We start from the raw sequence: 27,703 nt of genomic DNA, 5'->3' as shown, positions 1-27,703 counted from the left end.
AGTCCTACCCTTACCCATCACACTTAACTGTATGGAGCACAATCACCATTGAAAGACCCTTTTTCTTTTGCATTATTATTATTAGTATGATAGTAATTACTGTAAAACCACATTTTATGTTTTTCAGGGCACCAGGGATACATACTGTCAAACCATAGGAAATCCGGTGACAGAGCTGAGGGGGTGAGGGGTAGGGGGTCCAAGGACGAATGCGGAAGCGACGTCACGTGTGCAGTGCAATGACGTGACTTCCGCTGAATACGTCGCGCGGAATCAGCGTGTCGGTGTGTGTGACGTCAGAGCGCATGACATAGGAGCATGTTTAGGTCTGATGCCTAGGGCATCATCGGACCTAAATACAGCCCGGACCCTGAAGCACTGCAGCTGATAATGCTGAAGAACCAAGAATAAACATGCATTTAAAAGTTGTCCCAAGTAGATTCACAGCTTTATGATCTTTGCCTGCACTTATTCCGGGCCCAGCAGCCAATTACATGTACTCAATATACTTTGGGTTACTGCAGACCAAACTGTAGGAAATCTGAAGACATACTTTTAGCAGAAAGTGACAATTCCAATTTAAATGAACTAATTACTAATCTGGATTGCAGATCAGACAGGAGGAAATATATGTATGTTATTCATATATTTAAGAGCAATAAAACACCAATAGGGATGGGGTAATTGTACTGAAAGTTTAACCAGAGTGACTGATATCTGCCTTATTTTGAGTCAAGATACAGCAAAATGGTATATGTGTTCAGCAAAGGATCACTATGGGGACTAGAGAAGAGGTTGTTAGCATAGGACATAGGGAGCAAAGGAAACATCTAAGATGCAGATTGATTTTAGACACATTGAAAATAGATAATTTGCATAGAAAGTAAGGGTCGATAGTATCAAGCGCAGAGGATAATTCAGGAGGCTGAAAATGAAGAAGTGTCCTTTGGCTGGGAAGCCTTGAAGATCATTCATAACTTACACAGGGCTGTCCTGGCAGAGTGTACAAGTCAATAACCAAAATACAAAAGAGGGGGGTTGTGGGTGCACTGCAAGGCTAAGTAAAAATGGGTTTAAATCATTTTGCCTGCATCTATTGAGATAGGGGAAAACATCTAAAACTCACACCTTGATGCATCTCATTGAGTTAACTGGCAATTTTTAAGCACATGAAAAAATGCCCAATATTGCCCGTGCCTGACAATTATAATTGCCTGAAAACAGCCAATTTATAAACACTAGGCAAATTTGCACATGGGCAGTAACCCTTAGCAACCAATTAGTGATTAGCATTTATCAGTCAGCTGCAGATAGGAACACTGAAAGCAATAATCTAACTGGTCGCCACGGGTTACTGCCCAGGAGCTAATTGCTCAGTGTTTATAAATGAGTGGTTTTCAGGCAATTAGAATTCTTAGGCAGGGGCAATATTGGGCATTTTTTCATGTGCGGAAAAATTGCCAGTTAACTCAATGAGATGCTTCAAGGTCTGATTTTTAGATGTTTTCCCCTACGCAAAATGCCTAAAAATACTCCTGTGTGCCACAGGTCAAATGTTTTTTACCTAATATAATATATACTAATGTAATATGCAGCATTACATAGTTACATAGGTAATCGGGTAGAAAAAAGACAATGTCCATCAAGTTCAACCCCTCTAAATGAAAACCCTGCATCCATACACAATTCCCTCCCTACTTTCACATAAATTATATATATATATATACCCATATCTATACTATACTATAGAGCTTAGTATCACAATAGCCTTTGATATTATGTCTGTCCAAAAAATCATCGAAGACATTAACTGAATCAGCCATCACAACATCACTCGGCAGTGCATTCCACAACCTCACTGTCCTGACTGTGAAGAACCACCTACGTTGCTTCAAATGAAAGTTCTTTTCTTCTAGTCTAAAGGGGTGGCCTCTGGTACGGTGATCCACTTTATGAGTAAAAAGGTCACCTGCTATTTGTCTATAATGTCCTCTAATGTACTTGTAAAGTGTAATCATGTCCCCTCGCAAGTGCCTTTTTTCCAGAGAAAACAACCCCAACCTTGACAGTCTACCCTCATAATTTAAGTCTTCCATCCCTCTAACCAATTTAGTTGCACATCTCTGCACTCTCTCCAGCTCATTTATATCCCTCTTAAGGACTGGAGTCCAAAACTGAACTGCATACTCCAGATGAGGCCTTACCAGGGACCTATAAAGAGGCACAATTATGTTTTCATCCCTTGAGTTAATTCCCTTTTTTATGCAAGACAGAACTTTATTTGCTTTAGTAGCCACAGAATGACACTGCCCAGAATTAGACAACTTGTAATCTACAAAAACCCCAAGATCCTTCTCATTTAAGGAAACTCCCAACACATGCCATTTAGTGTATAACTTGCATTTATATTACTTTTGCCAAAGTGCATAACCTTGAATTTATCAACATTGAACCTCATTTTCCAGTTTGCTCCCAGTTTTCCAGTTTAGACAAATCACTCTGCAAAGGGGCATCATCCTGCATGGAACCTATAGTTCTGCACAATTTAGTATCATCTGCAAAAATAGAAACAGTACTTTCAATGCCCACCTCCAGGTCATTAATAAACAAGTTGAAAATCAAGGGACCTAGTACAGAGCCCTGTGGTACTCCACTAACAACACTGGTCCAATTAGAAAATGTTCCATTTACCACCACTCTTTGTAGTCTATCTTTTAGCCAGTTCTCTATCCAGGTACAAATACTATGTTCCAGGCCCACATTCCTTAATTTAACCATTAACCTTTTGTGTGGCACTGTATCAAATGCATTGGACTGGGGGTCCAGGGCCCACTGGGTTGCCATATCAGGGGCCCTGGACATGGCACAATTCCCCTCCAACAGCCCCGTCCCAGCTGTAATCCCTCTTTAACTACCCTGTTAATGAGAGAGTTCTGGTCATCAGGTTTACACAAAAATTCCTCATGTGCAATATTCTTTGGACAGCGGGAAAAAAGCCTCAATACATGCAAAACTGAAAAAGCAGGCGACACACACACCCATGTAAATTAAATGCACATAATCCATTCAATATCAGCTACTTGGTTCATCACACTGGTGTTACATTCACTTAAAAAATAGGTATGGGCCACCCTAAGCTTAAAAATCAAGATTTAGGGTCCTTACACATGGGCTTTTTTTCATGTGATCCAGCATGGTGGCTTTTGATGTATTCCACTTCATGAGTTAATGAAGCCCATTCTTCCCTATATTTACCAATAGTCCAATGAATCCAAGACTTATATTCTCACTTGTGTGTCTCACTTGCATTTGGTGGTTAAACTATGGATGTATCTGCATTTTCAAGCAATTGCTGTGAAAATCAATGGAGAATGATAATGAATAACACAGGCATTGCCCTTAAAGGTTAGTAAGAAACGTAATTTTTCTTTCTTGTTTAGCATATATCAATGATACAATGCTGTATATTCTTGGAACTTATCTTGCTAGGTTAAGACAAAAACTAAAAGAATGACAAGGAAACATCTAAGATCACACATGTGAGTGCCGTGTGAGCTTAATGGTGAATTGTGTTGCTCAGTAGCTGGATCGTTCTCCAGGGATAACAATATAGAATGCTAGATAGAAAGAACCTGTGCAGGCTGAGACCCAAGGACATTCTACATTCATGCAGTGTGCAACTGCCCTATTCCCAAGAGGCTCTGGGCTGCTCTGTACTGGAGAAAGGGGTAACAGGAGACCAGCTGGGCCAAAAATAGAACAAATATAGAACCTGTGCAGGGCACAACATCCTTGAATGCCTTTGTTCATGGTGCAATGAAAGGGTCAAATAGTAACCTAGGAGGCCCTAGAATCAAAAGCAGCTTCAGGTTTTGCCTTTTAACAAAAAAAGAGAGAACTAATTAAAAAAAATATCTAGAACATTCTATTGAGAAATCACAACATAGCACAGAGCAAAGGTTTTATGTGCATTCAAACAATTTTCCATCCTGAAGATCAAAACACAGATAATACACTGAATAGATGCTTTATTGCAAGCCTGTGGGTGAGGGCAAGCAATGCATCAGAATGTAGCTTTCCAAAAATATAACAGGCAAGTAAATTGGACCTAGGATAAAGTTCAGAGGCTGCAGCAGTGATCAAATGTTATGAGTCATTCCCCACTGCTTGGGAGAAACAGAGTAATCAGCAAGCAGGAGGACAGGAGAGTGTAAAGCTGTTCTTCACCTTTGAGTTGAGTTTTAGTATGATGTAGATAGAGAGTGATATTCTGAGAAAATTTGCAATTGGTTTTCATTTTTTATTATTTGCAGTCTTTGAGTTATTTAGCTTTTTATTCAGCAGCTCTCCAGTTTACAATTTCAGCAATCTGGTTGCTAGGGTCCAAATTACCCTAGCAATCATTTATTGATTTGAAAAATATGCATAGGGGAGGGTCTGAATAGAAAAACGGGTAATAAAAGGGAGCAATAACAATACAGTTGTAGCCTTGCAGAGCATTTGTTTTCAGATGGGGTCAGTGACCCAAAGAGTCAAAAGAGGAAGGCAAATAATTTAAAAATGATAAAAAATAAATATTGAAGACCAACTGAACTAATTCTTAGAATTGGCCATTCTATAACTTCCCAAAAATTAACTGAAAGGTGTAGTTCAGTCACTGAGGGAGGGCTGCAGGCTGGACACAAACAGGAACACTGTGTATTTCATAGGGACCCATTCTGTTGTGTATGGAGGATAATATATCCATGTCTCCACACCACCCACTCGACATCCTTGGAGCATGATTAGTGAAAATAGATCCCTGGCAGGGGCTGCAAAGAAATACGTTCATGCTGTTAGGAACAGATTGATGTAGGAGGCGCCATATGCATTAACTACTTATTCAATTTATGGACTGCAGTGGGGTTACAGCCCAGTCTGGATGGCATATTGCCACTCCTGCAGTTTATTATCTGACAGTAGAAAGCATTGCCTTAGCGCCTGGGCCAAAAAAAGTTTGTTTTTAAATGAAACATCAGAGAAATGCAATTCTGACTCGTCTTTACAAAATAATAAATAATTCAGTTTTTACCCACATATAGGTTATGGAGATTATACATCATTCACACTGGTTTCTGCACAATAAATCCTTATCACATTCACACACACACTATGGACCGTTTTACTAGAAGCCATTTAACCTGCTGCCTGTATGTTTAGAGTATGTGGGGTTAAACAGGAGTGACCAGAGAGACTACAGAGAGATAGAGCCCTGGCTAGAACCCAACTTAGGTACAAAATGCGGCATCCACGGTAAGTATTATGAATGAATAAGCAATATAAATACAGGTATGGGACCTGTTATCCATAATGCTCTGGGTTTGCCACATAAGGGATCTTTCTGTAGTTTTGGGTCTCCAAACATTAAGTCTGTTAAAAAATTAATTTAAACATTAAATAAACCCAATAGGATTGTTTTGCCCCCAATAAGGATTGATTATATCCTAGTAAGTATCAAGTACAAGGTACTGTTTTATCTTTACAGAGGAAAAAGGAAATACTTTTCAAAAATTTGAATTCTTTGGTTTAAATGGAGTCTATGAGATATGGCCTTCCTGTAATTCCAAGCTTTATGGATAACTATTTTCTGATTAAGGGTCCCATACCTGTACTAATTATTATGATCACATTTTTATAAAGCGCCAGCATATTCTGCAGCCCTTTACTAATATAAATAAGCCAGTTTCTTAAACATATACTTAAGAGAATCATGCTAACAATATCAAACAATATAGTATTGAAGAAGCAGATGGAGCCACTAGGCATTCTACAGTTCAGCGTGGTCTCCACTAACACGTGTTCTTGTGTGGTGTAACATATAAAAAAGCCACTACATCAGTTCTATGCAAACCTATGTCAAGAAGCACACCATTGACTACAAGTAAAGGACTGAAAAAAGTATAATGTTGTATTGGCAGAGTGGGAGATTCTCTTTCAAGGGTACTGGCTTGATGGACAGCACAGAGAGAGGTTATTGCTTGCTGGGAATTTTGTTTTCAGAGTAGGGGAACATTAGAGAGCAAATAATTCATTCAAATGGTTTCTAATGCCACACTACAGAAGCCCAAAGGTACTTCATAGGCACTTGGCCATTTGTTCTTTATCCCTCAGAGTTCTTTGACGCATGCCGTTATACTGGGGAGGAACTATTTTTGAAAACTTTACACTTACTGAGTTTTTGCACCAATAATTGCATTATGACCCCATCATTAATTGAACATCCAAACCTAAACTGTGTTTAATATTACACACACTTACCAAGTCCTAAGGGATAACTTACATCACTAGTGTCGGAATGGGGAGCCAGAGCCCATCACCAAACCTCAGACCATGGAATTACTGCACAAACTACTTTCTCCTCTCCTACTCTTATTCACCTAGTCTCTTTTCTATTCTTACTTCCATCTATCCTTCCCTCCATATCTTGCATATATAGAAATGGAGAATGGCCATTGTAAAGGCCAGTTTAGCAAAAGGGCCCACTGACATCTGGCCACAAGAGTTTTAAGTCTTAAACTGGCCATAGACACAAAGATCCGATCGTACGAATTAACGTACGATCGGACTTTCCCATCTCCCGACCCTCCACTAACCATTCAGATCAAAGTCTTACCATTCCGATCAAATAAAGTAGTAAAAGAACAGATCAGCCAATTTTCTACCTCTGACAGCAATCGTACGATAGTTATGTCTGACAAAGCTAGTGACAGTCTCCCACTGAAAATCGTACGATCGGCAATAGAGGCAGAGATATTATCGGCAGCCAACAGAAATGTTCTAACCTGTCCGACCGACCAAACGACCGATCTCCGCCAGACGAAAAATGTCGGGACTCTCCACACATGGTCAGAAAATCATACAAATCCACGATTCGTATGATCGGATCGTTGCGTCTATGGCCAGCTTTAATCTGAACAGTGTGAACATAGTAGAATGCACCTTAAAGACATTGTCAGATAAATGCTGGCCATACTATATTGATATACTTCCATTACCCACAGTATTCTGTGCATGTGTCGCTAAAACAAAAATTTGACCAATAAAGCTCTGGAATGATTGCACAAAAACTGTTTCTAAATAGTTAGCCAACCAGTGATCCTCCATACGGACAATCACCTTCATGGCCTCATCTACTAACATTCAGTCAGTTATCACAAAATTTAAATGAGTCTGATATTCATTTCCTTGGCTTGCATGTGGCCAGCTTTATAAATTACAGTTACTGCATGGGTCAACGTTCAAATAGTGAAGACACCTTTTCAATCTTAAAAGGTATTATCCCTGGAATAGAAAAGGATTGCAATATGTGTAATTTCCCTTAGGTCATGTAAATGCAGATGGGAAGAGGCAAACATACAGTGTTCCAGTGGCTAAAACTTCTTATTGGCTAAAAAGATTCTGTTTTAGAAATGCAGTAAATTACTTACCAGCCTTTTCTTTTCCTTTTCCCTTGAACTATTGGATTTTTCAACTTTGGCATCAGTTTGTAAACTTTCCTGGAGTGTAATATCATGATCATTTCTCTTCTCCTGCAACAGGAAACTGGATCAGAATGGCAAAAACATACACAATAGTTCTGGCATCCAGGCACCACCAATTATTAAGGCAGTGATCTTGATATGTAGCAAGTCGTGTGTTTATTATAGAAAAGGGGAAAGAATGTAGATGCAGTGGCTGTTCCACAAAAATGATTCCTAGATCATTGTCCATATACATATACACATATATTCTTATTGACTTTATAACCAAAAGATTCAATGTTTGCGGAGCAGAATATTCCCACTATTTGACCTCTGACCAACAAACAATGATAAAATGGAAATATCGTTCTTTTACGTCAGCCCGATATATCCAGATGGAGAATCTGCAAATATTTCAAAGCTTAATTAACGCCATATCAATATTCGCCACTGAAACGCGTCACTGTGGCTGCTGACTCATTCTGGCTTCAACATACAGATAACCTTAAGGTACTTTTGGATTTCCTCCCACTCTGACTGTGGCAGTCGTCAGCTGTAAGTAAAGGTATGAATATTCTCTTTGTGCAGATACATTTATCATTTTCTCAGCCTAATGCACACACACACTACACAGTTTATGACCTTGTACAGGATTGAATGATAATGTTTAAAACTTACCTTTTTGGTTTGTTCTGAGTGGTAGGTGCCCTGTCCCATTAATTAATAAAGTGGCCTAAAGCCTAAAAGATTTGCAGGGGGTGAGAAAGGAAAATAACTTTTTCAGCCCGTCCAATGGTCTCCTGAGGGTTCATTTCACAAGGTACCGCATGCAATATCTGTGTTGACCGAAGAGCAGTGATCCAGCAAGTCAGATAATCATACAGTGATCCAGAATGATGAATAAACATGTTTATCAATCTTTTCTATAGTCAGCAGAGCCCCAAGTTAAAATTGATGTTTCAGAATGCACCCGTAGACGATTAAATCTGGTTTGAGGATAGTAGTGTAGCTGTCGGGTAGGAATGATGCTATGCTTTACCTAGAAATATATTCATTATGATCCAATTACAAGCTTCAATGAACCCCCCTTAGAGAAAAGCAAAATCGAATGACTCCCTAAGAACAGCAGAGTAGTTGCAGTGCAGTTGCAGGTACAGCAATGGAGATGGTGCAGCAGTTTTCTGAAGGGAAGAGTTCTGGATGCCTGCAGCAGGAAGGGTTGCTACAGCTTGGGCTGCTACATTCACACCAGACTGAACTCAATGTGTCTCCGGATGAATCGTGCATAGCCTGTGCTTGGCAGTTGCTGGTTAGCAGCCAAAAGCATTCTCAAAAAAAGCAGTCATGGGAACAGATTCTTCTCCTACCAACTGCTGTTACATCTGAAACACGGCACACTTTTACATTGGCCAGTGAAAGAATAGCTTTCTAGCAGGAGAGAGAGAGGCACCGTCTCCCTTAGCCATCAGAGCTCAGGAATAAGCAGTTTCAGCTTGTACATAACCACACACACGCATCCAGTGTATACGTATGGAAAGAAGGTGGAACAGATACACTAACCAGCTCAGTATCCTGGCTAAAGCCTAATCTTGTGTGTGCAGGTATATGATCCGTTATCTGGAAACACAACGTTATTCAAAATGCTCTGAATTAGAGAAAGGACATCTTCCATAGACTCCATTATAATGAAATTATTCATATTTATAAAAATAATTTCTTTTTCTCTGTTATAATAAAATAGTACCTTGTACTAAGATATAATCAATCCTTATTGGAGGCAAAACAACCCTATTGGGTTTATTTAATGATTTTTAGTAGACTTAAATGTATACAAATCCAAATTACAGAAAGACTCCTTTTCTGGAAAAACCCAGGTCCCAAGCATTCTGGGTAACAGGCCCCATACCTATACCATTAAACTCCAATAGTAATTTAACATCTCAGTAACAAACTCAGGCAAATACTAAGGGCACTTAATGTACTTTTTGCTAATTTTGTGCCACCATTCAAAAAGGAATCCCATTCTCAGCCTCACAAGTATAGACCAGTTAGTCTGACAACAGTGGTAGGAAAGCTTTTCGAAGGGGTATTAAGGGCTAAAATAGTTGAATTCATTGCAAATCATAGTACTATTGGGCAAATTTACTAAAGGGCGAAGTGGCTAACGCTAACGAAAATTCGCCAGCGTGCCGTCATTTAGTTACTTCGCCGATTTACTAACGGGTGCTGGCGTACATTTGCTAGTCAAGTGGACCTACTCTAGCGCTACTTCGCACCCTTACGCCAGGCAAAGTTGCGATATGGTGAAGGGACGCAACTACTACTAACTTGCGCATTATACTGAACGTTACAACTTGCGCCAGACTTGTCATCGCCACCTCAGACCAGGCGAAGTGCAATAGAGTAGATAGAGCTTGCTTCAAAAAAGTTTTTCTAAGTCCCAAAAAACGCTGGCATCTTTTACTTTTTTAAGGGTGATAGGCTGAAAAAGATCGTACATTTTTTGGGAGTACCCTCCTTCCCCCCTTCATTTACTAACATATTGCTATACAGTGGGCACATGTATAGGGCAAAATAGCAACTCTACTTTATTTTATGAAGCTTTCCCAGGCTTGTGTAGTGTAATGTATTTGCTACTACAAATTAGGCATAGCTAGAGTAACTTCACTTTGCTTGATGAATTAATGCTAGCGCAACTTCGCTACCTTTCGCCTCCCTGAGCGCAACTTGGGCTGGTGAAGTGCAGCAAAGCCAACGCTGGCGCAACTTCGAAGGTAAGTAAATTTGACTGTCTTTTATGAGGAGGTGAGCAGGAACCTAGCCTCTGCAATAGCAGTGGATGTAATCTACTTGGATTTTGCAAAAGCATTTGATTCAGTACCACACAGAAGGTTAATGGTTAAATTAAGGAATATGGGCCTGGAACATAATATTTGTAAATGGATAGAGAACTGGCTGAAGGATAGATTACCAATAGTGGTGGTAAATGGAACATTTTTTGATTGGACCAGTGTTGTTAGTGGAGTACCGCAGGGCTCTGTACTTGGTCCTTTGCTTTTCAACTTGTTTATTAATGACCTGGGGGTGGGAAATGAAAGTACTGCTTCTATTTTTGCTGATGATACTAAATTGTGCAGAACTATAAATACCAGGAAAACCAGGTGTCAGATGGCCCTCATGCTGTTAAACATTTGGCCTATTTCATGGCCATTCCCTATTTCATTGAGAACAAAGAGGATAAACAGGTGGAATAATAGATTATAGTACTATAGTATGTAAATAAAAGACTAGGAGAATAGAGGTTGAGTGAGGAAAGGAAAAATAGTAGTATTGAGAGTGGGCCCCTGGTCTAAGGTTTTTTGGTGGGTCACTGGACTAAGCTTTTTGGGTGGGCCCCTGGTGTCCCAGTCCGACACTGGGTTCCTGGTAAGGCCTCATCAGGAGTATGCAGTGCAGTTTTACGCTCCGGTCCTTAAAAAGGATATAAATGAGCTGAAGAAAGTGCAGAGACGTGCCACTAAACTGGTTAGAGGGAGGAAGATTTAAACTATGAGGGTAGATTGTGAAGGTTGGGGTTGTTTTCTCTGGAAAAAAAGATGTGTGTGAGGGGACACGATTACACTTTACAAGTACATTAGAGGGCATTATAGACTGCTAGCGGGAGATCTATTTTTCCATAAAATGGATCATCTGATCATTGGAGGCCATCCCTTTAGACCAGAGGAAAATAACTTTTATTTGAAGGAGTGGAGGTTTGTCAGAGAGGGGTGTTAAGCCCTGCCACTAATACACCATTAGAAAGGAAATTATTAACAGTACAATGATAAATTAAATTATTGTCTTGGCTGGTGCTTCTTTGCTAGTTCTGTCATTAGAACTGTACATAATAATTAGTTGTAAATGCTGTCTTTTTTTGGAAACAAACACTGGTATTAAGAATAAAAACACTTTTATAGAGAAATATATCAGCAGTATCTTTTGGCTTTACAGAAATCACTAATTGAATTCAATGTATTTGTGATGACAAGCATTTCACTGTTCTGTTATTTAAGTTTCTATTGTAGCATAACTATCTCCATACTACGGAGTTCTCTACTTTAGATTCAAGTGTTAATTTGCATATATGAACCACAATATACCATGAAAACATAATATGAAATCAGAGAGGGTTGAAAAAGAGTGAATGTATGTATTATGCAGTACCCATTGGTACCACTGTACTACCCATCCCTGATTGGTTGAACCCAACTCACCAATTAGGGCATGAGATGACTAATCCTGGGACCCAACAGAGGAAAAAATTGGAACGTGCTGGCTGCTCTCCTGTCCCGGTGGTTTGGGCAGAGGGTCGAGAGGTCCCAGGATGAAACCCCAGCAAAGCCTAACATTACTATAAGGTAGTAAAGAGAACAAATAACATGAGGCTCAGGCCATTAATTGACACATAACATCGAATCACATGTACATACATGGCATATTCAATGTTAATTCAATGACAAAAAGAAAGAAAAAAACCAGCTAGTTAGATGAAAATACTGAATGCTGGACTGCATCCCAAGTATTCATAGTCACATCAGATGCCAAAGTCTGTCTTGAAGTTGACAAAAGAAATCATTTTAATTTCTATAAAGTACCACTTCATCCCACTTGCAGGGCGATTAGTGAGAGCAAACAGCCCTTGTAGTATAGTCCTAATAAAACAGTAGAAAGCTTGACTGACTTTGGCTTCTTACACACGGGGATTTTTTTAATGTGTTTGATGTACACTTGAAACCCACGTTTGAGCACAACCAATTGATTGCATTATAGTCTGCCTAGTTATACTCATCAGGGCTCAGAGTTGCAGTTTATTACATTTGTGTTTCATTGTGGTTTTTCTAGACTCAACATTCTGCAGTTACATGTACCTGATGCATGTTCAAAAGACTATATGATAAAAAAGTGTGATTGGAACTCATGAAATCGTGTTTGTGAAGGCATAATAAAGAGTCTATGTGTAAGAGCCCTTACAGGTCCAGGAATGGCCGCATCGCTAGTATACGGAGCACGATTGCGCTCGTTGCACTAGCAGAGCCAAATTTCCGCTTTAAATATATTTGCTTTAGACGCTCTAATATCATTTGTGTAAATAATATAATATCAATATTGCAGTAGGGCCCGCATTAGCATATCATATAAACAGATAGTTACAGCACAGTTGAAAGCAAGGTTTAATCTCACCCATGGCTTTTTACACACCTATAGAATAAAAACATGTCACATAAAACAGGACTGTGACAATTTATTTGTAGCTACTGAGTAAAAAATGAATAAAATATTTCCATGTACTGGTGTTACTGGCCTCTTATATTTTGCCGTAAGAAACAGCCTGAGATGGGCAGAGGTTATATTTAATTTGCATAGAGGACAATTAATCTCTTAAATCTTTCAATATGAGATAGAATCCCCTAGCTGCAAGCTGCTACTCTGTGCTGGCAAGATCGTATATGCAATATGTTAACTGCCAGCACAGAGCTGACTGTTCCTTGCTCCCTTAGTGAACAGCCTTATGACCTTTACAGGGGATCTCATTTCCCCAAAACAATAAACATGCTTAGAGTGCCCTTCTAAACACTTTTGTAATATAAATTTTTATTTTAAGACATTTTAAAGATTTTAGACCTGTGGTTTTGACAAATATGGGGTTTAATTGGTGGTGGCGGCATCTACAATGAGATGGCACTCTGCATATTCCTCTGTGCACAGTGCTAAATTCCATGAATTAGAGCAGTGATCCCCAACCAGTAGCTCGTGAGCAACATGTTGCTCTCCAACCCCTTGGATGTTGCTCCCAGTGGCCTCAAAGCAGGTGATTATTTTTGAATTCCAGGCTTGGAGGCAAGTTTTGGTGCATAAAAACCAGGTGCACTGCCAAACAGAGCCTCAATATAGGTTGACAATTAACATAGGGGCTACAAAATTGCCAATCACAGCACTTATTTGGCACCTCAAGAACATTTTTCATGCTAGTGTTGCTCCCCAACTCCTTTTACTTCTGAATGTTGCTCATGGGTTCAAAAGGTTGGGGACCCCTGAATTAGAGGAATACACAGAACAGTGGCGCAAGTACCATATAGCAGGGTAGGGAATTGTTGGTCTGCTGTATAGAAGTTTCCTCTTAGGGTTGCCACCTTTTCTACATTTGGAATCCCGACAGGGGATGGCACCTGTGACATCAGAGGAGGGACTGATGACAAGAAGGGGTGGGCTAGTGATGTGGCAGCCCGTGATTGGCCAAAACACTCAGGAAGCAGGGAACAGGCTTGCCCAGTTTTCAGACTTCTGAAAACTGTGTAGGTATTTTCTAACAGCAACAGGTGTAAGAAAACCTGACAGGTGGCAACCCTAAAGCAACTCCTTCTGAAGGTAAAAGTATTAGCAGCATCATAAAAACAGCTTAAAGGAATAGTTCAGTGTGAAAATAAAAACTGGGTAAACGGATAGGCTGTGCAAAATAAAAAATGTTTCTAATATAGTTAGTTATCCAAAAATGTAATTTATAAAGGCTGGAGTGAACAGATGTCTAATAAAACAGCCAGAATCCAACTTCCTGCTTTTCAGCTCTATAACTCTGAGCTAGTCAGCGACTTGAAGGGGGGCCACATGGTACATTTCTGTTCAGTGAGTTTGTAATTGATCCTCAGCATTCAGCTCAGATTCAAAAGCAACAGATATGACCCATGTGGCCTCCCCTCAAGTCTCTGATTTGTTACTGTCTGGTAGCCAGGGTAACCAGTCAATGTAAACCAAGAGAGCTGAAAAGCAGGAAGTAGTGCTCTGACTGACTTGTTATAAATCAAATCACTCCAGCCAACATTACATTTTTGGCTAACTAACTATATTAGAAATATTTTTTATTTTGTACAGCCTATTTACCCAGTTTTTATTTTTACACTGAACAATTCCTTTAAGAACTACCCAAAGAAAACTCTGAACAGATTCAGGCAAATTAGTCAGTGCCTGAGTGAGTGAAATAATGCAGCTCTAAGAAGTGCGAGGGTAAAAGACAGAGCTCTGTCTATTCATTGGCTATTGTAACCTAGCATGTATGTGTGACCTTAGTTTGTGTGTGAGCACAATGAATTGTACAAACCAGGGGGTTGTCCTTACTACTTAAAAATGGCAATCCCGTATTATATTTAGGATTATGCAGCGACACATACTACTAGAATTTATTTCTATGAAAATGGTTTGGATGAAACAGTGTTTTACATATGGGCTGTTTTATATTCTATAGAGAACTGTAATGTTGAGGGGTATAGTTTTTCTTTAAAGGGATTCTACCATGATTTTTCTGGTGTAGTTTTTATTTCTAAATTACACTGTTGGAAATAATTCACTCTACCATATAAAATTCCTGAATCAATAAGTATATATTTTGAGGTGTAATATTGGTGTGTATGCAGCCATCTTGGGTCATTTTGCCTGGTCATGTGCTTTCAGAAAGAGTCAGTACTTTTTGGCAGGCTGTTGTTTCTCTTACTCAATGTAACTGAATGGGGTCACAGTGGGACCTGGATTTTTACTATTGAGTGTTGTTCTTAGATCTACCAGGCAGCTGTTATCTTGTGTTAGGGAGTGGTTATTTGGTTACCTTCCCATTGTTCTGTTGTGAGGCTGCTGGGGGGAAAGGGAGGGGGTGATATCACTCCAACTTGTAGTGCAGCAGTAAAGAGTGATTGAAGTTTATCAGAACACAAGTCACATGACTGGGGGCATCTGGGAAACTGACAATATGTTTAGCCCCCATGTCAGATTTCAAAATTAAATATACAAAATCAGTTTGCTCTTTTGAAAAACTGATTTCAGCGGAGACGTCTGCTGGCGCAGCACTATTAACTAATGTGGTGAAAAAAAACATGTTTTCCCATGACAGTATCCCTTTAAATGAATCAAACCACTAATCAATAAATAAAAAAACTTTATGTGCTCTAAATTAAAAGGGCATGCTGTGTAGAAATAAATTTATTTCATCCACATGGGGGGAAAAAATCCCACACAGCAAAAAATGTTAATATTAGTAATGCTGTTTTAAAACTACATTTATCATACATTCCTATTACAATTCCTAAAAATAGCAGCATAATAAAGCATGTTGATATGGAATATGATTCATACCTATAAATAGAGGATGCATGATAAACATTAGAAATTCTACAAAGAATAAAATAATTAATATTAAAGTATGGTAATATGTGCCGAAGGGCCTTTCGAGGATGTCTGTCCACCCAGATCCTGCAGTATCAGTAGTTTATGTCAGCATTTATTAATCCTTCATTTATGATACAGCAGTGTCATACTTCTGGGTGCAGAAGCAGGCAAAATACAGTGACCTTTAAAAAACAAACCACATTTCTGAAGCATACTATAGCTGGGCTAAGAAGCAAAGATACCCTGCACTATTATTATGATGCTTTATTTGAACAGGTATGGGATTGTTATCCAGAAGGCTTGGGACCTGGGGTTTTCCAGATAAGGGATGCTCTCGTGATTTGAACCTCCATATTTGTGTACTTAAAAAAAAAATCAGTGAAACATTAAATAAACCCAATATGATTGTTTCGCCTCCAATTAGGATTAATTACAGTATATCTTGGTTGGGATCAAGTACTAAGTACTGTTTTATTAGTACAAAGAAAAAGGACATTATTTTTTAAAAAAATTGGAATTATTTGCTTAAAATGGATGGTCTATGGTCTATAGTAGATCCTCCTGCAATCAGGCAATGGGCACCCGGAGCCCGCTGGGTCCTAGCGCACATTTTTTTGTGGCCTCACCACAAATCCAGGCCTCTCTGTAATTCAGAACTTTTTGAATAATGGATTTCCGGATAGCAAATCTTACATATTTCATAGCACTTTATGGCTGAGTGAATTTGTTTCATTCATTTTGCGCAATTTATTTTACATGGGCCAAATGAACCATTTTGTCATGATTCTGGGGGCATGGTCAAACAAAGCCTTTTGGTCATTAAAGTGCTTGGGAGGGCTGCATGTCAACCACAGATCAGCAGCGATTGTTTGCATACTCAGTACGCGTACAACAGAGCTTTCAGAAGGAGACTGATCATTACATGCAAGGCAACTATTATGTCTGTTATGCTCCATCTAGCATCACTTTGAATTCATATTTTTGTCTATGGCTTTCAAATTTCAATCTTTAAAGGAGAAGGAAAGTCTTCTTCCACTTGGGGGTGTCAAATGTTAGGCACACCAAAGTGATTGTATTGACTTTCCTGAAACCCCTGGCCAGCCGAAAACTGCACCGGCCCAGGGTTCTTCCAGCGAGCACCACAAAGCGATCCTCTCCGGCTTCTTCTTTCACGGCTGCACATGCGCAGTAGAGCAAAAAGCCGAACGTTAACTAAAAAGTCTGCTATTTCATTCTACTGCGCATGTGTCTGCCCTGGGAAATTTGAAGAAAGAAGAAGCTCTAAGAGGATCACTCAGTGGTGCTGGCTGGTATAACCCCTGGCCGGTGCAGTTTTTGCTGATAGGAGCACCAGCCCGGGGGTTTCAGGTAAGTCAATACAATCACTTGGGGGTGCCTAACATTTGGCAGCCCTGAGTGGAAGAAGACCTTCCTTCTCCTTTAAAGGGATCCTGTCATCGGAAAACATGTTTTTTTTCCAAATGCATCAGTTAATAGTGCTACTCCAGCAGAATTCTGCACTGAAATCCATTTCTCAAAAGAGCAAACAGATTTTTTTATATTTAGTTTTGAAATCGGACATGGGGCTAGACATTTTGTCAATTTCCCAGCTGCCCCTGGTCATGTGACTTGTGCCTGCACTTTAGGAGAGAAATACTTTCTGGCAGGCTGCTGTTTTTCCTTCTCAATGTAACTGAATGTGTCTCAGTGGGACATGGGTTTTTACTATTGAGTGTTGTTCTTAAATCTACCAGGCAGCTGTTATCTTGTGTTAGGGAGCTGATATCTGGTTACCTTCCCATTGTTCTTTTGTTAGGCTGCTGGGGGGAAAAAGGGAGGGGGGGACAATATCACTCTAACTTGCAGTACAGCAGTAAAGAGTGAAGTTTATCAGAGCACAAGTCACATGACTTGGGGCAGCTGGGAAATTGACAATATGTCTAGCCCCATGTCAGATTTCAAAATTGAATATAAAAAAAATCAGTTTGCTCTTTTGAGAAATGGATTTCAGTGCAGAATTCTGCTGGAGCAGCACTATTAACTGATTCATTTTGAAAAAATTTTTTTTTCCCCATGACAGTATCCCTTTAATGTGTCTATAATGTGCTACTGAATGCACTATATATATATATATATATATATATATATATATATATATATATATATATGAACTATCTATGCAATTGTTATTTTTTTTACACAATTTTGGATTATTCCAACCCATGGGATGGGATGGGTATGGTTGCCACAAACGTCTTAGTTACTAGTGATGGGCAAATCTGACCCATTTTGCTGCAAATTCACAAAACGGTGAACAATTCACTACAAAGTCAATAAGTGGCATTTTTTTTTATTCTTTTGCCACACAACAGATTTTCTTCATCCATTGGAGTCTATGGCATCTTTTTCACGGTGAAACCTGGCAAAAAGTTTCGCTTCTCACTATATGGCTACCCATAAACAGGTTTTCCTTTGGAATTCAAATCTAAACCAATACCTAACCTTGCAGTCACATTGCAACAACATCCTTATCCCTGCTGCAAAAGCTTGCCACACACTGACAGATCTATTCCAAAAAACAAATAGAATTTCAGTTTGCACCTACAAAAACTGTATGTGATTACTTTTTGACACTAAAAAATTATACCAGCTCTATAACTGCGTTATGCTTGGCGTCACACAGATTAGTGGCATTTGTAGTAGTTATGCCTTTAAAAAAACAATGTACGATACACTGAAATGCAGTGATCTGCAAAGAAAGAAAAATCCATATTTTAATACAGCTTAGATTCCACTGTAATGGTCTTAGAATGATTGGACTGTAGCTTTAACCAAGAAGAAAACATGATCACCTGAATATTCTCATTTGAAATGGATATCAGCATGGCCAAGACTGCACAGATTGCAGTTCATACATGTATATAAAAATAGCTCCAGTATTGTCAGCTTCATTAGGGCAACCACTCCAACACATTACTCATTGCTGGAGCAGCTGGCTTTAACTAGGATACTAAATAATAGTAGAAAAACATGAAGAACTGTATTCTGGAACAACATACACTACAGATTTTTAATTGTAACTGGTTGTAGATTAACAGAACATTAAGGGGCAGATTTATCAAGGGTCGAATTTAAAATTCGAATTTTCAAGTTTTTTATGGTCAAAACTGGCAAATTTGACTAGGGAGTTATTCAAATTCGATTCTAGCTTTTCAAAAAATTTGAATTTGACTTTCGAGATTTATCATACTCTGGCCCTTTAAGAACTCAAATTCAACTATTTGACACCTAAAACGTGCCGAATAGCTGTTTAAGTCAATAGGAGACGTCCAGGGATCAATTTTGAGTTGATTCATCAGAGTTTAAAAAATTTGATTGTAATAAATTTCAATTGGTCAAATTTCTAATTCATGGGAGTTTATGGGAGTTTTAAAAAACTCACATGAATTCGAAAATTCGATCCTTGATAAATCTGCCCGTGTGTGTGCATATAATACACAAAAGCCATGAATAGTGACTAGTGATGTCATCTGTTATAAACGTTGAGTAGTGGTCATTTTTGTCACACGTCTCACTAAAATTTGTGGATTATAATAAATAAAGTACTCCTTGTTGAAAATATTAGGATATTAGAAGTCACCTTGGTGTTCCATGACCTGTATATATGGTCATGGAACTCCTATCCTTATATTTTACAATAGGGGATACTTTATTCACGATATATAGTTCATAAAATATTGCTGGGTTCAGGAAAAAGACATTACATGAATGGAATCTGTTTTCCACAATGCTTGGGACTTTCCGGATTAGGGGTCTTTCCTTGATTCTGATCTCCATATTTTAACTCTACTAAAAAAATCTTTTGACTTTAATTTAAACCAGTAGGATTGTTCTCCTTACAATTAGGATTAACTGTTTCTAAATTGGGATTAAGTACAAGGTATTGTTTTTATCACAGAGAAAAAAAAAAGTTAATTATTTGATTAAAACAGAGTCTATGGGAAGTGGCCTTCCCGTAATTCAGAGTTTCTTTATAACAGGTTTCCGGATAACAGATCCCATACCTGTACTAAGTGCAACTGGCAACCAGAGTGAATAGAGGAAAGGAGAAAAGAACTGACATTTAGAAATGCCTGTCTGGATGTAGCGAGGTAAAAATCAGTATTCATTCCAGCTAAGATTCTTTTAATGAAGAATTAGCAAAAGTACATATCTATTTAAGTAGATAGGAGTGTATGTATATTTGTTCCAACACCTAGATTAGTACAAATGTACATTTCTTTAAAAAATAAATCACTTTCTCTGAAAATAGTTCTCCGTGTGTCATAAACCTTAGACATTTGTGTTTGGTTTAATTCGTCTAATTAAAGTAGGCCATTCGCTTCTATAGCTTTTTATAGCATATAGAACCTAGTAAATTCTAGCTATTCTGTACATCATGCTTAAAAGCTTTTACTTTGGAACAGGTATGGGGTTGGATCTTCATACCTCAAATCTACTAGATAATCATGTAAACATTAAATAAAGCCAATCGGCTGGTGTTGCTTCCAATAAGGATTAATTATATCTTAAGGTGGCCATACACGGATAGATCCGCTCGTTTGGCGATGTCGCCAAACGAGCGGATCTCCCTCCGATATGCCCACCTTGAGGTGGGCAATATCGGGCTGATCCGATCGTGGGCCCTAGGGCCCAACGATCGGATCCTAGCGTTCGCCAAACGGGCGGTCGGATCGCGGGACCGCATCAACGAACAGATGCGGCCGCGATCCGACGGGATTTTTAACCCCATCCGATCGAGATCTGGCCGACTTTCGGCCAGATCTCGATCGGGGAAGCCCGTCGGGGGCCCCCATACACGGGCCAATAAGCTGCCGACTTGGTCTGTCGGCAGCTTTTATCGGCCCGTGTATGGCCACCTTTAGTTGGGATCAAGTACAAGGTACTGTTTTATTACTACAGAAAAAAAGGAAATAATTTTTCAAAATTTTGATTATTTGGATAAAATAAAAAGAGTCTAAGGGAGATGAAATTCAGAGCTTTCTAGATAACGGGTTTTCGTATTAACGGATCCTATACCTGTAAAATGAACGTTTGCATCTGCCCTTGTGCATTTCTAATGACAGTTCCAACCACATAATAAGTTCACATAGACTGTATTAACAATGGAGATACACAGAAAGTAGATTCTATTGTTGCAAACAAGTATCACTGGTACCATTTTAGTTGCCGAGTAGTTGGTATGCACTCGCTTAATATATGACCTTGTGCTCTGTTAAGAGATTGACAGTTTGCAGACATAGTTATATTGTTCCCCCCTTTCCCTGTGTCCCTTTGAATTATTTTATGCAACATAAAAAAACACTAGCTAGTATACTAAGGAAAGGCAGCATTAGAGTAGTGGGGTAATAGTAAGGGGGTTATTTATCAAAGGTTGAGTTGTGTTTTTACAGAAAATTTGAGTCTTTCGATGGTAGATACAGTAAAAAAATTTTAGAAATAAAAAAAAACAATTTTTTTTTTTAGATTTAGAATCTCAATAAGCTTGAATCCGAAAATAGCCCAGCTAAAACCTGTCAATTCAATGGCAGAGGTCCCTTGAACCATTTGAAGATGTTCTTAGCCTTCATGGTTTTCAGATTTTTCCGGTGGCTTGCGCTAGAAAAACCGATTGCATTCATCGCGCTTTTTTACATTCAGGTTTTTTCCAGAAATAATCAAACATTCCAGTTGTGAGTTTATTTGAGGTAAAAATAAACAAACTCAACCTTTGATAAACAACCTTCTAAGGGCAGAGACACACGCTCAGATTCGGGGAGATTAGTCGACCGGCGACAAACCTCCTCTTCTTCAGGGCGACTAATCTCCCTGAACTGCCTTCCCGCCGGCTAGAATGTAAATCGCCGGTGGGATGGCACTCGGAGCACTTTGTCTTCCGAAGTCGCCCGAAGTTAAATCGCGAGGCAACTTCGGGCAACTTCAGAAAACAAAGCACTCCGAGTGCCATCCCACCAGCGGGAAGGCAGTTCTGGAGATTAGTCGCCCCGAAGAAGAGGAGATTTGTCGCAGGGCGAATAATCTCTCCGAATCTGAGCGTGTGTCTCTGCCCTAAGAGTCACATGATGGAGCAGAATGAAATATGTGCTGCTTCAAATACTAATTTTTTTTTTTTTTAACAGGATGGAAACAGATTTGACAGATTATGAATATATTAACATTGTGTGAGTGTTTGCTGCGGGTTCTCAGAAACAACCCCTCTGCATTGCTGACCTTGGTAGTGTTTTCCTATAATGAAACATACAGGTTAAGTATAATATGAAAACTTCCTTCAGGTCTGACAGCCAGCATTTGTATTGCACTCAGTAGGTATAATAATAAATACTTACCAAGAATTCAGAGATGTGCAGAAATATCTGTAGTAGGTTTTGCTATTTGCAGCAACTTTCCTCCAGCTGCATCTGTACACTCATCAAGTTTCAGCAAGCCTTGTCATTCAGGGAATTCAAACAAATACCTACAGGGTAGTAATCTCTGGAATTTTTAACTAAGAAAAGTGACGTTGCCTTCTGTTATGTGCTTATAACAATCACAGCCTGCAGCGAGCTATTATCCTCAACAATGGGAGGAGCTGCCTATGAGAAAAGAATCAGCTGTGCCCTTTCATTGCTAATACAGATAATCTCCATCCAGGTATAGAAAGTCATTTCCTGGCTTTGCTGCACACAGAGACTTCCCTTTCTTTGTTGACAGGCAACTACTTTTGAAATTCCCACCCCCTCGAAGAAACTCAAGAAGAAATAGATAATGCAAGGCATGGGATTTAGAGATACTAAAGAACCGTGTACATAATTTATTTCCCCCAGGGGAAACACATGAACATTGAAATCTGATCACTTAGTACAGGGCATTTAACCTTTTACATACCAGAAGCTGTCAGTTGTTGGTAAAGCAATAGTGTATTTGTTCATAAATGATTACAAAACATTCATAAACTTGTGGTCCCAATATTATGCAATGCATTCAAATATAATAAAAAGTACCAGTGAACTTATACATCAGACAGATGAAAGAAGCAATAACAGTAATGGTTTCTGCATTCATGACTGTTAATGAAACTTCTCGAAAAACGTTTCAGGCATTTACTCACTGTATTTACGGTGTCCTTTATGTCGGAAGATACTTCATCGGGTTCTTCTTTCATAATCAGAATTGTAAGAAACCAGATATAAGTGTATCGGTGTATAAGGTGCCACGGTTTGTTGAGAAACGGTTTGATTTGTTAGAGATGAGTGTTCCAGGGTTTCACAAATCGAGTGTTACTTGTGCTTTGGGACATGAGGACCAATCGCTGAAAATGGCACAGATTTGAGCTACTCTACAGGTGCAAGGGTTGACCCCACGCCTGAGAAAGTGGCTCTGTGCCGAGCCTAATTTTAGCATGGCTTACGAGGCTTGTAACCATAAGCGTGACATGATACCAGCATCAACATTCTTTTGTAGAAGAAACTCTGTCTCCAGCCCATTACAACTAATTTACACACATTGTATATTGTAGGGAAAAAAGTTTTAAAGCTGTTGTTCACCTTTAAGTTAACTTTTAGTAGGTTATAGAAAATGACAACATTTGCAATTTGTTTTCATTGTTTATTATGTGTTTTTTTTTTGTTATTTAGCCGCTCTCCAGCTATTTCAGCAAACTGGTTGTTAGGGTCTGAATTAGCCTAGCAACTATGCACTGATTTGAATAAGAGACTGGAATATTAACAGGAGAGGGCCTGAATAGAGATTGAAGTAATAAAATGTAGCAATAACAATAAATGTGTAGCCTTACAGAGCATTTGTGTTTTACTAGGGGTCAGTGACCCCCATTTGAAAGCTGAAAAGAGTCAGAAGAAGGAGGCAAACAATTAAAAAAGTATAAAAATATTAGGGATGCACCCAATCCATTATTTTGGATTTTGCGAACACCAAATCCTTTGTGAAAGATTGGGCTGAATACATTTGCATATGCAAATTAGGGGTGGGAAGGGGAAAACATCTTTTACTTCCTTGTTTTGTGACAAAAAGTCACATGATTTCCTTCCCCGCCCCTAATTTGCATATGCAAATTAGGATTCGGTTCGGCCAGGCAGAAGGATCCAGCCGAATCCGAATCCTGCTGAAAAAAATCCTGAACCGAATCCTGGATTCGGTGCATCCCTCCTAAAAAATATAAACGACTAATTGTTATTTAGAACCGGCCATTCTATAACATGCTGAAAGTTAACTTAAAGGTGGATTGCCAGCAGTGCTTCCCATGTGTTTTTTTGCATGTATTCATGAATTTAAGTTATACTTTTTCATAAGAAAATGGGTTATATTTCTAGAATAGCTCAGGTCTTATAAACACTTCACAGTTTAAAAAAAACAAATGAAAGGCAAAAACGACACGAGTAGAGTGCATTTTATTAGGAAAATGTATTAGTACATATTACTGAAAAATCGGTTAAAAAAAATATTCACAAAGGTTTCAGTGTCTAAACAGGATTATGGTGGTATGCAAAGGAATATGAAATGGGTTATCGTTAAAGTACAATACTAACACAAACACATAAAAAAGAACCTTTACAAATAGAATGAAGAACAACAACCCAATATTCACTAAACGGACTCAAAACTGCACGTCAAATTTGTTCGCTTCTTAAGTTTGTTCTATTCCTTTTCACATGCAGGATGTGCTAATATCTGGTCCATAATAACAATTACAAATCCTAACTCAATGAATCAAACTGTTGGAATAATAGGCACATACAGGTGCGTGGGTGTATTTACAAAAATGCCCTAACATTAGCTTTTTGTTAGGATAGGAATGTTGTGTATTTGAATTTCACTATACTTTCTGTGGCATGTCTGCTGATCCTCTGGCAAAAAAAGGAATAAGACACTTGCTATAGAACTAAAATCTTTCTTCTAAGACTGTACAGCAGTGGCTGTTACCTATAAAATGTGATTGCAGATATTATATGCAATGTTTTACTTCTAGGAATCAGTATATATATTTGTTTACACATGTTGTGCTCAACAAAACACTTGCCACATTAGTAGTAGTTATGGTAAGTTTCTAAAGGCAATTTCTGAGCCAGTCAGAGCTGACTTCATTTACTCTGAGTCTCACAACATAACAGAGGCATGCTAGGAGCAGTTGGTACCTTTAGGGCTTTTACAGACGAGCGTTTTTAGCTGCGCAGGAGTAGACGCACTGAGTTCTTTTCAATGTGGCTGTACTCACACAGAAGTGCCGAATGCAGGTTGGGACGCAGCATGTTGCATTTTACCGGTGTGCGGCGCTTAAATGCGTCTGTGTGAGTACAGCCACATTGAAAATAATTCAGTGCGTCAACTCCTGCGCTCCCCTGCGGCTGAACGCATGGAACGGCAACGCAGGGGATCGCAGCTAAAAACGCTAGTCTGTAAGAGCCCTAATAAAGAGAAATTGGTAGTCTACTATTGTCAGGTGCGAGATGACCAGTAATCCTTATATATAAGGATTATTATATAATATGTTGCTGCTTTAACTATGTTCTGCATTTAATGCAGGTGGTAATGATCCTGGGGCTGCTGACACCCCTCTCTCCCGATTAAATTTTAGTGTCGGGGCTTGTCAAGAGGGGGGCCACATTGCACTAGCAGAGCCAAATTTCCATTTTAAAAAATAAACATTTGGTTCTTAAAGGAGAACTAAACCCTAAAAATGGATGTGGCTAAAAATGCCATATTTTATATACTGAACTTATTGCACCAGCCTAAAGTTTCAGCTTCTCAATAGCAGCAATGATCCAGGACTTCAAACTTGTCACAGGGGGGGTCACCATTTTGGAAAGTGTCTGCGACACTCAAATGCTCAGGTGAGCAGCTGTTGAGAATCTAAGCTTAGGGGTCGTTGCAAATTATAAATCAGAAAATGAGGTTGACCTGTAATATAAGATGATGCTACAGAGTTGATTATTAAATTCTGATGCTAATTGCATTGGTTTCTGGGCTTAGTTATCTGTATTAATTACTAATCAGCCTTATATTGTGACATTTCTATTCTATGTGTACTGTATATTGTGAGTGGGTCCCTAAGCTCAGTAAGTGACAGCAGCACAGAGCATGTGCAGTGAATCAGCAGAAAAGAAGATGGGGAGCTACTGGGGCATCTTTGGAGGCACAGATCTTTACTGCTAAAGGGCTGTGGTTGCCTTGGGCCCAAAACATAATGTACTACATTTCTAGCTACTTCTTTAGTTAAGCTTTAGTTCTCCTTTAAAGTACCAGAAGAATCTTTTTGTTGCCCCTTGTAATGGGCTACTCACTGTCACGTGAGGCAAGGTTTTCACCATGGCAGGAGAGGCTCTAAATGCAGGTAACACTGTCATTCTGCGCCTGTTATCAGCTCATTACCTTCTCTTGCTTATGACACTACCCAAGAACTGGAGGGGAGAAAGGATGAATGTAAAAGACTAATCAAATACACACAAGGTGGCCTAATGCAAAATCAATGAATCATTGTTATTATATACAATGTATTCATGTCCAGGCAGCTACTGCTTTACAACGGATTTAATTATTCAGACAAGTGCTTAGAAATCATGAAAGGCACCTAGTGAAAATTTCACAACAGCAAATCAGATTGGTAGACTACAAAATCAATATCCAATTCAGAAATGCTGCTTGGTACAATGAGAATATGCACAAAAGCATAAACGTACATTTGACAATAAAGAAGAGGCACTTTAGAGCACTAACAACACTATTTACCCAAATAGCAGAACATGTTATGGTCCTAAACAGATATTCAGGGACCAGAAAAGATGACATTACAAAATGGTTTAAAAGATCCCCCCCCCCTCCCGTCTGTAATAGAAGGCACTAAGTTTGCCCAGGAGCAGTAACCAATAGCAACCAATAAAATGTTTGCTTTTAATAGGTGACCACTATATGCTACCTCCTGCTATAGATTACTACACCTGGGCAAACTTACTGCCTTTTATTACATAACCCCATATACAGGTATGGGACCTGTTATCCAGAATGCTCGGGACTTGGGGTTTTCCAGGTAACTGATATTTCTGTAATTTGGATCTTCATACCTTAAGTCTACTAGAAAATAATGTAAACATTAAATAAATCAACGGGCTTCCAATAAGGATTAATGATATTGCAGTTTGGATCAAATACAAGGTACTGTTTTATTATTACAGAGAAAAAAGTAATCAGTTAGGATTATTTGGATAAAATGGAGTCTATGGGAGACAGCCTTTTCATAATTCGAAGCTTTCTGGATAATGGGTTTCTGGATAACGGGTCCCATACTTGTATGTGCTAACAATATGTTTTTAGAACAAGCACACTTCTTAAGCATATGATACGGAGTAATTCTCAGGTGTTTAACATGTTTGTATATGTGAAAAAAAGACGGCTAGCAAAATGGCTAGAAAATAACCTGTTCCACCTTCTGTTGTGTTGTTTTAGGTGACGGTCATATGAAACAGTCTAATGTGCATTTGCAGGGACTTCTCACTTAATACAATATATTGCAAAATGGGCAATTTCTGATGTTATATTGTTTTATATTGAAAACTGTATAAACAAAGAAGCTGAAATCCTGCTATATGTATACATCACACAGTATTTATAGTAAAGAGGTTTAAGCGGTTTTTATATTTAATATACATATGGAGGAAAAAAAAAGGGGGTAAGGCAGCGTTTACAACAAGAATAGGCAATTTTTTTGTTTATTACCTAAGACTCCCCGAGTTTTCCCACCAGCAAACCAGAGTGGGTAGTAGGCAACTGCTGCTCTGCAACTGCTTCTTTCCAGAAAGCTTTCTAGGCCTTGTCTAAAAAAGACAAGCTGCATCTTCCAATATCAACCTAAACAAATATCATGCTGGTACAAAGAGGATCTGTTTCACTTGTCCCAATTCCATCTGCCTGGGGTTGAAAAGGATTCCACTTACAGCAAGCAACAGGGCAAAATGTAAAACAACTTT

General features: G+C 38.9%; 1 protein-coding gene across 4 annotated transcripts in view; it reads right to left on the bottom strand.

Annotated features, from left to right (window-relative positions):
- The window catches only part of rimbp2.L (RIMS binding protein 2 L homeolog), a 211,219-nt gene extending 187,946 nt beyond the window's left edge, over positions 1 to 23,273 (bottom strand). Inside the window, exons 1-2 of one of the 4 annotated variants that reach the window (XM_041567214.1) lie at positions 22,837 to 23,273; positions 7,467 to 7,568 (exon numbers count right to left, since the gene is read on the bottom strand). In XM_041567214.1, coding sequence (XP_041423148.1) covers positions 7,467 to 7,568; positions 22,837 to 22,890 — 156 coding nt within the window. In that variant the 5' untranslated portion in view covers positions 22,891 to 23,273. Of the gene's footprint in view, positions 1 to 7,466; positions 7,569 to 8,177; positions 9,060 to 22,075; positions 22,816 to 22,836 lie in introns of those variants that run through there. The other 3 variants (XM_041567218.1, XM_041567220.1, XM_041567215.1) reach the window with 3 other exon arrangements.
- Positions 23,274 to 27,703: the final 4,430 nt, after the last annotated feature.

Source organism: Xenopus laevis, chromosome 1L, assembly GCF_017654675.1.
Source record: "Xenopus laevis strain J_2021 chromosome 1L, Xenopus_laevis_v10.1, whole genome shotgun sequence".
Lineage (NCBI taxonomy): Eukaryota > Metazoa > Chordata > Amphibia > Anura > Pipidae > Xenopus > Xenopus laevis.
Note: the sequence above shows the minus strand (reverse complement) of the source record. Positions and strands in the feature narration are given on the sequence as shown.